This window comes from Mandrillus leucophaeus, unplaced genomic scaffold (assembly GCF_000951045.1).
Source record: "Mandrillus leucophaeus isolate KB7577 unplaced genomic scaffold, Mleu.le_1.0 Scaffold577, whole genome shotgun sequence".
NCBI classification, from domain to species: domain Eukaryota; kingdom Metazoa; phylum Chordata; class Mammalia; order Primates; family Cercopithecidae; genus Mandrillus; species Mandrillus leucophaeus.
The window spans coordinates 568,061-578,737 of record NW_012106219.1 but is presented as its reverse complement, the minus strand read 5'-3'; the positions used below and the strand labels follow the sequence as shown (position 1 = coordinate 578,737).

Sequence of the window (10,677 nt, the reverse complement as noted above, 5' to 3'; positions counted from 1 at the left end):
GACTATTTATCTGAACTAGAGATCCCTTGAATGTGCACACAAAAAGTGAATGGCTCATTTGATAAGGTAAAGATTAATTTCTGAAGAGGGGGAAAAGAGAAAGAGGGGAGGGGGAATAGAGGGAAAAAAAGAAAGTAAAGGGAATCTGCTGCAGATGAATATGAAATCAACACCCAAAAAAAGGCTAATTATGTTTCCTCTGAAAAGAGAGGGAGGAAGGTTTTTATGTAAAAGAATAGATTTTGAAATAAAAAAAGAGTGACATTAAAATTGGTTTAAGCCCTTGGCGATTTTATCAATTAACCAGCACTTATTAATTCCTAAAGTATGGAAATAAAAGAAGGGGCTATCACCAACTTTGAACAAAAGAATCACTGTTAGTCAAACAGAACAATCTTCTCTTGAAGATTTCTTCACTTTTCTAAAGTGCCTCTGAAGTAAACCATCGTGTTTGTATTCAAAGTTCCTCAGCGTGGCCATTGCGATTCCAGATTGTCCTTGGTGAAACTGTGCCCGCTGTAGAGATAAACATGCACGTTTGTGTTACAGTGCGGAAATCTGAAAGAAACAGGTATCTGGAAGAAGTGCAGTTTTAGATTGAGTGGAGCCCATCAGAGGTGAACTTGTCTGACCTTGATTCTCCGATCTTGAGTCTCCAGAATTTGGGCAAAAGTCAATTGTCTACAATGAGGGCTGAGAAACGAAAAAAAGATAAGACAGAGGAAGTCCTTACAAGTTTTTAAATGGTGACCTGACACAAAGTTTATCCAAAGGCCAAAGTTTGTCCAAAGCATGTGAGTCCTGAATTCTCAGTCCCTGGAGCCAGAGGACAGACTTATGGGGACTTGGCTTGTCCTTGCCTTATGGGCTTTTCCTTGTATAAACGAACAACACTCAGGACAATAGACAAATCATAGAACAGATGTTAGAGGCTAGAAAACAATATTTCTGACTGACTAGATTTGCAACAAGTTTTACAGACTAGAAAGACTCTGAGGATCTATTCCTAGGAAAACAAAATAAACACATTGTTGACAGTTCTCAACAAAATATCAGAGCCTAGCCATGAACAGGGTCCCACATGTATGCATCATTACTGAGTCAAGGGTACTTGCTTAAGGCAGCAAGGACTTCAGAAGAATCTCATGACACTCCATTTTTGTCAGTCCTTCAGAGCCCAAGACCACCAAAAACACTCCTGTAATGGAACAAGTTGGCTTTATTACTAATAGCAACAAAGCTTTTGAAAGTCTTCTCTCATCTTCCTGAGGAATCACCTCTCCAGGTGTACAGAGACAGTGTGGGTAGGTTGTCAGGAAAGGGAGAGGAAGGAGAGCTTCCCTAAGTGAAAACCTAAGTGTTTTCCTAAACACAAGCACCACTGAGCAGTTTGTAGATGGAATTTTGCAATCAAAATTGCAGGGTATTCTGTTCAAGCCACACCTTTTTTTCCCTCCATTTTGAGATAATTAAAAATTCCCATGCAGATGTTAAAAAAAATAGAAAAATCTCTTGTATCCTTTCCCCCAATGGTAACATCTTGCAAGACCATGGTATATCAGAACTCGGCTTTGTTTGTGTGTGTGTGTGTGTGTGTGTGTGTGTGTGTGTGTGTATGTGTGTGTGTCAGAGTCTCACTCCATCAACCAGGCCGGAGTGCAACTGTGTGATCACAGTTCACTTAGCCTTGATCTCCTGGGCTCAAGTGATCCTCTCATCTCAGCCTCCTGAGGAGCTGGGACTGCAGGCATGCACCACCACACCTGGCTAATCTGTTTCATTTTCTTTCCTTTCTTTTCTTCCTTCCTTCCTTCTTTCTTTCTTTCTTTCTTTCTTTCTTTCTTTCTTTCTTTCTTTCTTTTTCTTTCTTTCTTTCTTTCTTTCTTTCCTTCTTTCTTTCTTTCTTTCTTTTTTTCTTTTCTTTCTTTCTTTTTCTTTCTTTCTTTCTTTCCTTCCTTCCTTCCTTCTTTCTTTCCTTCTTTCTTTCTTTCCTCTTTTTCTTCTTTCTTTCTTTTTCTTCTTTCTTTTTCTTTCTCTTTCTTTTCTTTCTCTTTTTTTCTCTTTCTTTTTTCTTTCTTTCTCTTTCTGTCTTCTTTCTTTCTTTTTCATTCTTCTTTCTTTCTTTTCTTTCTTTCTCTTTCTCTCTCTCTCTCTCTCATAGAGATAGGGTCTCACTATGGTGCCTAGGCTCATCTCAAACTCCTGCACAGCCCAAATATTGACGTTAATACAGTTATGATGTAGAACATTTCTGTCACCACAAAGGTGCCTCAAACTTCACTTTTTAGCTACCTCTACTTCCCTCCCACACCCACTGCCTTCTTAATCTCTGGCAATTACAAATCTGTGTTCTCCATTTCTATAAATTTGTCAATTGAAGGATGTTATATAAATGGGATCACACTGTATGATTAGTTTTTATTTTCATATAGCATAGCTCCCTAGAGATTTATTCAAGTTACCAAATGTATTAATGGTTCACTCCTTTCGCTGCCGAGTAGAACTGCATGGTATGCGTGTACCACTGTTTAACTATCGAAGGCTAACTGAGTTATTTCCAGTTTGAGGCTATCACAAATAAAACTGCAGTAATCACTGACTTATAGGTTTTTATGTTACCATAAGTTTTCATTTCCCTGGGATAAATGCCCAGGAGTATAATTACTGGAATGCATGGTAATTGCATGTTTAGTTTTTTAGGAAACAGCCAAATTGTTTTCCAGAATGACCATATCATTTTACACTCTCACCAGCAATGTCTGAGTGATCCAGTTTCTCTGTATTTGGTGTAGTCACTATTTTTTATTTAGCCATTCTAATAAGTATGTAGTAATATCTCATTGCGGTTTTAATTTGCATTTCCCTAATGGCCAATAAGGTTGAACAATTTTTTATGTGCTTATATGCTACCTGTATATCTCCTGAAATGTTTGTTTCTATCTTTTGCCCATTTTCTAATTGGTTTTTTTATTTGTTTGCTTGTTTTACTGTTGATTTTCAAGAGTTCTTTATATATTCTAAATAATCCTGTTTTGATAAGTGATTTGCAAATATTCTGTCCCAGTCTGTAGCTTATATTTTCATCCTCTTAGCAGAGTATTTTGTGGAGCAAAAATTTATCATCTTGATGAGCTCCAATTTATCAGCTTTTTCTTTTATGGATCATGTTTTTGGTGTCAAGTCAAAGAACTCTTTGCCAGTCCTAGATCCCAAAATTTTTTTTCCTAAAAATTTTATAATTTTACATTCTAGGGAAAACTAGGTTCTAAGATGGCTGAATAGGAACAGCTCCAGTCTACAGCTCCCAGTGTGAGCAATGAAGAAGATGGGCGATTTCTGCATTTCCAACTGAGGTACCAGGTTCATCTCACTGGGGCTTGTCAGACAGTGAGTGCAGCCCACGGAGCAGGGCAGGGCATCACCTCACCTGGGAAGCACAAGGGGTCGGGGAATTCCCTTTCCTAGCAAAGGGAGGCCGGACAGACGGTACCTGGAAAATCAGGACACTCCCACCCTAATACTGCGCTTTTCCAATGGCCTTAGCAAATGGCACACCAAGAGATTATATCCCTCTGACCCACCTGGCTCATTGCTAGCACAACAGTCTGAGATTGAACTGCGAGGTGGCAAATCAAAACCACAATGAGATACCATCTCACACTAGTTAGAATGGCAATCTTTAAAAAGTCAGGAAACAACAGGTGCTGGAGAGGATGTGGAGAAATAGGAATGCTTTTACACTCTTGGTGTAAACTAGTTCAACCATTGTGGAAGACAGTGTGGTGATTCCTCAAGGATCTAGAACTAGAAATACCATTTGACCCAGCCATCCCATTACTGGGTATATACCCAAAGGATTATAAATCATGCTACTATAAAGACACATGCACACCTATGTTTATTGCGGCACTATTCACAATAGCAAAGACTTGGAAACAACCCAAATGTCCATCAATGACAGACTAGATTAAGAAAATGTGGCATGTATACACCATGAAATACTATGCAGCCATCAAAAAGGACGAGTTCATGTCCTTTGTAGGGACATGGAGGAAGCTGGAAACGATCATTCTCAGCAAACTATCACAAGAACAGAAAACCAAACACCACTTGTTCTCACTCATAGGTGGGAACTGAACAATGAGAACACTTGGACACAGGATGGGGAACATCACACATTGGGGCCTGTCATGGGGTGGGGGAAGAGGGGAGGGAATAGCATTAGGAGATATACTTAATGTAAATGATGAGTTAATGGGTGCACACACAAACATGGCACATGTATACATATGTAACGTGCACGTTGTGCACATGTACCCTAGAATTTAAAGTATAATAATAATTTTTTAAAATTTGCATTCTACATGAAGTCCGTGCTGCATTTTAGTTAATTTTTGTATAAGGTGTGAGATTTGGTTCAAGGTTTGTTTTTTTGCCTATGGCTATCCAATTGCTCCAGCGCCTCTGAAAAGCCTGTCTTTCCTCCACTGTATTGTTTTTGCACTTTTGTAAACAATTAGTTGAGCATAGTTATGTGAGTTTGTTTCTGGGTTTGTATTCTTTTCTGTTGATCTATGTGTTTGTCCTTCAGCCAATACCATACAATCTTAATTACTTTAGCTATAAAATAAGTCTTGAAATTAGATGGATTGATTCTTCCCACTTCAATCTTCTTTTTCAAAATGTTTTAGCTATTCTAGTTCCTCTGCCTTTTCATTTAAGATTTAGAATAATCCTATCAATATCTACAAAAAAAACTTACAAGGATTTTACTGGGAATTGCATAATTTTGTGTATAAATCTGGGGATAATTGATATCTTTATTCCATTGCCTTCTAATCTATGGCATGGCATGTTTCTTTACAACTTTAATTTCTTTCACCAGTAATTTGTAGTTTTCAGCATTCAAGTCCTGTACATGTCTTGTGAGATTTACACCTGTCTTTCATTTTAATTTTGAATGAATATAAACAGTATTGCATTGTTAACTTCAGTGTGTTCATATGCGTGTTACTAGTATATAAAATATAATCGATTTTCTATGTTTATTTTGTATTCTGCCACTTTGCAAAATTCACTTATTAGCTCTATGAGATTTTCCTTTTCTTTGTGTGTGTGCATGTATGTGTATGTTTGTAGGTCTCTTGGGATTTTCTATGTAATTATGTCATCTACAAATAGGAAGTATTTTATTTCTTCCTTTCTAATCTATATGATATTTATTTCCTTTTTGTGTTTTTGCCTCATTCCACTGGTTAGAACTTATAGCACTATGTTGAATAAGATCAGTGAGAATGGACATCCTTGCATTGCTCCTGATCTTATGGGGGAGACACTCAGTCTTTTACTATGAAGTATAATGTTATCTATAGGTTTTTTTGTATATGCTCTTTATCAGGTTGAGGAAGTTCCTCTTTACTCCTATATTTCTGAGAGTTTTGATTGTGAATGGATATTGAATTTTGTCATGCACTTTTTAAAATATTAATTGATATGATTACTTGGTCATGGTGTATAATTCTTTTCATATATTGCTAAATTATATTTGATGGTATTTTGCTAAGGATATTTTGCACCTATATTCACAGGGGATATTCATCCATAGTCTTTTGTTTTGTTCTGTATTATCTTTGCCTCATTTTGGTATCAGGGTAATACTTAGCTTCAATAAAATAAATTGAGAAACACCTTTCTCTTCTATTTTCTGGAAGACACTGCATGAAATTGATGTTAATTCTTATTTAAATAGTTGGTAGAATTCTCCAGTGAAGCCATCTGAATCTGGAGGTTTCTTTTTTTAGAGATTTTCAATTAAGAATTTAATTTCCTTAATAGTTATGGGGATATTCAAATTATCTACTTAATGTTGAGTGAGTTATTTTTCATTTTATGAGGAATTAGTCTAGTTCCTCTAAGTTGTGAAATTTATGTTTGTAGGGTTATTCAAAGTTTTTCTCATTATTCTTTTGATGCCTCAGGTATCTATCGATAGTGTTATCTCCTGTTTTATTCCTGACAATGGAAATTTATGTCTGTTCTATTTTTTTTGTACCTCTTGCTAAAGATTTGTCAGGAGATGTAATATTTTATTTAATATATGCAATTTTTAGTTCATTATTGTCTTCATCTGTTCTGCTACTATAAGAAAGTTACCTGGCCAGGCATGGTGGCTCACGCCTGTAATCTCACACTTTGAAGGCCAAGGTGGTAGGATCACTTGAGCTCAAGAGTTCAAGACCAACCTGTGCAACATGGAGAGACAGCATCTCTACAAAAAAAGAAAAATAGCTGGGCATGGTGGCATGCACCTGTAATCAATTGTATTGATTGTTTTCAAATAACCAGTTTTTCATTTCATTTTTTTCCCTATTTTTTTCTGTTTTCAATTTCTTGATTTCTGCTCTTTACTATTTCCTTCCTTTTGCTTGCTTTTTTTTTTTTTGAGGATGGAGCTTATATTCTTATTTCGTGACTTTTCCTTTTTGTAATGTATGCATTTAATATTATACAGTTTTGTCCTAATACTGCATTTGCTACATCTCACAAATTTATATTTTCACTTTTATTCAGTTCAATATATTTTTTGTTTCCCTTGAGACTTCCTCTTTGACCCATGGATTATTTAGAAGTGTGTTGTTTAGTTTTCAAGTGTTTTGAGGATTTCTTGTTATCTTTCTGCTGCTGATTTCTAGTTTGATTCCCTTGTGGTTAGAAAACACATTCTATATTATTTCAATTATTTGAAATCTATCGAGGCTTGTTTTATGTCCCAGGATGTGGTTTATCTTGGTATACGTTTTGTGAACACTTAAAAGCTTAAGTATTTTGCTCTTGTTGGGTGAAGTGTTTTATACATGTCAATTTGATCCTGTTTGTTGATGGTGTTTTTAGTTTTTCTATACCTTTGTTGAGTTTTTGTCTATTTGCTTCATCAATTGCTGAGAGAGGTCCTTGAAGTCACCAAGTATCTCTCCTTTCAGTTTTATCAGTTTTGCTTCAGTTTTGCCACTCTGTTGTTTGGTGCATACCCATTTAGAATTGGTATGTCTTCTTAGTGGTTAAACCCTGTTATTATTATATAGTGTCCCTCACTGTCTCTGGCAATGTCCTTTGCTTTGAAGTCCATTTTATTTGATACTAAAAGAGCTATCCCTTATTTCCTTTGATTTGAATAGCAAGCATTTTTCCATCCTTTTACTTTCAACCAGCCAATACTGCTATTTGAAGTGTTTGTTGTAGGCAGTACATAATTGGGTCATTTAAAAAATATATTCCATTCCTCTATCTTTTAATTGGTATATTTAGATTACTTGTATTTAATGTAATTATTGATGAATCAGGGATGTCTGCCATTTTATTTTTTGTTTTCTGTTTTTATTGTCTCTCTTCTTTTTCCTGCCTCGTTGTTGGTTATCTGAATGCTTTTTAGAATTCCATTTTTATTTATCTGTAATGTTTTTGAGTGTATCCCTTTGTATATCATTTTAGTGGATGCTCTAGGTATTTTCTCTCTCTATATATATATATAAAGATATATATATGTATATATATAAAGATATATATATGTATATATATAAAGATCTATATGTATATACATAAAGATATATATATAAAGATATATATAAAGATATATATGTGTATATATATCTTATGATAGTCTATTAGCATCATCATTCTACCAATTCAAGTGAAGTATAGAAAATTTATTTCCTCTTACATCTCTTTACCTTCCCTCATTTATAATATAATTGTCTTAATAATTCCTCTACATCCATTTAAAACCACATCAGGCAGCATTAACGTTTTTATTTCAAAACATTAAATGTAACTTTGACTCTAAAAGAGAAGGACAGCCTATTGTATTTACACATATTTTGGCTTACCATGTTCTTTCTTATTTTCTAATATTCTAAGATTCCTTCTTTTATGAATTCCTTTCTGCTTAGATAACTTCCTTTAGTCATTATTTGTTGTTGTTGTTGTTGTTGTTGTTTTTAGATGGAGTTTCACTCTAGTTGCCCAAGCTGGAGTGCAATGTTATGATCTCAGCTCATTGCAACTTCTGCCTCCCAGATTCAAGCGATTCTCCTGCCTCAGCCTCCCAGGTAGCTGGGATTACAGGCACCTGCCACTAGGCCCAGCTAATTTTTGTATTTTTAGTAGAGATGGAGTTTCACCATGTTGGCCAGACCGGTCTTGAACTCCTGACCTCAAGTGATCCACCAGCCTCAGCCTCCCAAAGTGCTGGAATTACAGATGTGAGCTACCATGCCCAGCCTGGTCATTCTTTTAAGATAGATCTGCTGACAACAAAGTCTCAGTTTTCTGTCTGAAAAAGTCTTGATTTTCTCTTTGTACTTGAAGGATGTTTTTGCTGGACATAGAATGCTAGGTTGGCAGGTCTTTTCTTTCAGCATTTGAGAAATGTGCCATTTCCTTCTGTCCTCCACAGTTTCTGATGAGAAATCTGCTATTCAGTAGTTTTAGGCTGCAATATCACAGGGAGGTATTCATGTCAACATGGGCACCAGGTCACAAGTTCCCTAAGTTTGAAGTGTCAACTTCGACCAAACAAATTAATGGCTATTCTATATTCAAAAATCAGGAAGTTTAAATTTATTATGAAGTGTAATGCAGCATATATTAAAGACTTAACCAGCGTTTTAAAACTCAACTTTCAAAGAAAAGATAGTATTGCTCCCTGTTTCATTAAAACCTAGAGAGATGTAATCGGTAAGCAAGAAGGAAAAAGGGAAATTCACAAAGTAACTTTTTATGTCTGTTTCTTTTTAACCCAGCATGGAAAGAAAATTTATGTCCTTGCATCCATCCATCTCCGTATCAGAAATGGAACCAAATGGCACCTTCAGCAGTAACAACAACAGCAGAAACTGCACAATTGAAAACTTCAAGAGAGAATTTTTCCCAGTTGTATATCTGATAATATTTGTCTGGGGAGTCTTGGGAAATGGCTTGTCCATATATGTTTTCCTGCAGCCTTATAAGAAGTCCACATCTGTGAATGTTTTCATGCTAAATCTGGCCATTTCAGATCTCCTGTTCATAAGCACACTTCCCTTCAGGGCTGACTATTATCTTAGAGGCTCCGACTGGATATTTGGAGACCTGGCCTGCAGGATTATGTCTTATTCCTTGTATGTCAACATGTACAGCAGTATTTATTTCCTGACCGTGCTGAGTGTTGTGCGTTTCCTGGCAACTGTTCACCCCTTTCGGCTTCTGCATGTCACCAGCATCAGGAGTGCCTGGATCCTATGTGGGATCATATGGATCTTTACCATGGCTTCCTCAGTAATGCTCCTTAACAATGGCTCTGAGCAGAAGGGCAGTGTCATATCATGCTTAGAGCTGAATCTCTACACAATTACTAAGCTGCAGACCATGAACTATATTGCCTTAGTGGTGGGCTTCCTGCTGCCGTTTTTCACACTCAGCATCTGTTATCTGCTGATCATTCGGGCTCTGTTAAAAGTGGAGGTCCCAGAATCGGGGCTGCGGGTTTCTCACAGGAAGGCACTGACCACCATCATCATCACCTTGATCATCTTCTTCTTGTGTTTCCTGCCCTATCACACACTGAGGACCCTTCACTTGGTGACATGGAAAGAGGATATATGCGAAGACAGGCTGCATAAAGCTGTGGTTATCACACTGGCCTTGGCAGCAGCCAATACATGCTTCAATCCTCTGCTCTATTACTTTGCTGGGGAGAATTTTAAGGACAGACTAAGGTCTGCACTCCGAAAAGGCCATCCATAGAAGGCAAAGACAAAGCGTGGTTTCCCTGTTAGTGTGTGATTGAGAAAGGAAACAAAAGTATAAGGAGTTCTTAGATGAGACTTGTTCTTGTATCATTGTGTCCATCTTCATTCACGCATAGTCTCCAAATGACTTTGTATTTACATCATTCCCAACAAATGTTGATTCTTAATATTTAGTTGACCATGACTTTTGTTAATAAGAACGACTTCAAAAATTTTATTCAGTATATTTTCAGTTGTTGAGTCTTAATGAGGGATACAGGAGGAAAAATCCCTACTAGAGTCCTGTGGGCTGAAATATCAGACTGGGAAAAAATGCAAAGCATATTGGATCCTACTTTTCTCCAGATATTGAACCAGATATCTGGCCCATCAGGCTTTCTAAATTCTTCAAAACAGCCACAACTTCCCCAGCTTCCCCAGCTCCCCTGCCCTCTTCAATTCCCTGAGATATAGCCAACTAACGACGCTACTGGAAGCCCCAGAGCAGATAAGAAGCACATCCTAAGATTCAGGGAAAGAAGAGGAAGGCTGTCCTATAACAAAGCAACTTCAAGTCCCAAGTAAGGACAGTGAGAGAAAAGAGGGGAGAAGGATTGGAGCAAAAGAGAACTGGCGATAAGTGGGGGAAGGAATAATTTCATTTTGCACTGGGAGAGAGGTTCTAACACACTGAAGGCAACACTATTTCTATTGTTTCTCTCTTGCCAGGGTATTAGGAAGGACAGGAAAAGTAGGAGGAGGCATTGCCCTGGGAAATGAAAGAATTGTGTATAGAATGGAAGGGGGAGCATCAAGGACATGTATCTCAAATTTTCTTTCTGTCCTTGCTGCAGTTCTCCTTCCCATTAATTCATTGGGATGGAAGCCAAAAATAAAAGAGGTGCCTCTGAGG

At 37.0% G+C, this 10,677-nt stretch overlaps 1 protein-coding gene across 7 annotated transcripts in view; it reads left to right on the top strand.

Moving 5' to 3' along the window:
• CYSLTR2 (cysteinyl leukotriene receptor 2) overlaps nt 1–10,136 on the top strand; it is a 51,387-nt gene extending 41,251 nt beyond the window's left edge. For 6 of the 7 annotated variants that reach the window (XM_011998606.1, XM_011998608.1, XM_011998607.1 and 3 more), the window contains 2 exons: nt 3,253–3,353; nt 8,799–10,136. In XM_011998606.1, coding sequence (XP_011853996.1) covers nt 8,800–9,780 — 981 coding nt within the window. In that variant the 5' untranslated portion in view covers nt 3,253–3,353; nt 8,799 and the 3' untranslated portion in view covers nt 9,781–10,136. Of the gene's footprint in view, nt 1–2,163; nt 2,169–3,252; nt 3,354–8,798 lie in introns of all 7 variants that reach the window. The other variant, XM_011998610.1, reaches the window with a different exon arrangement.
• The last annotated feature ends 541 nt before the right edge of the window (nt 10,137–10,677 follow it).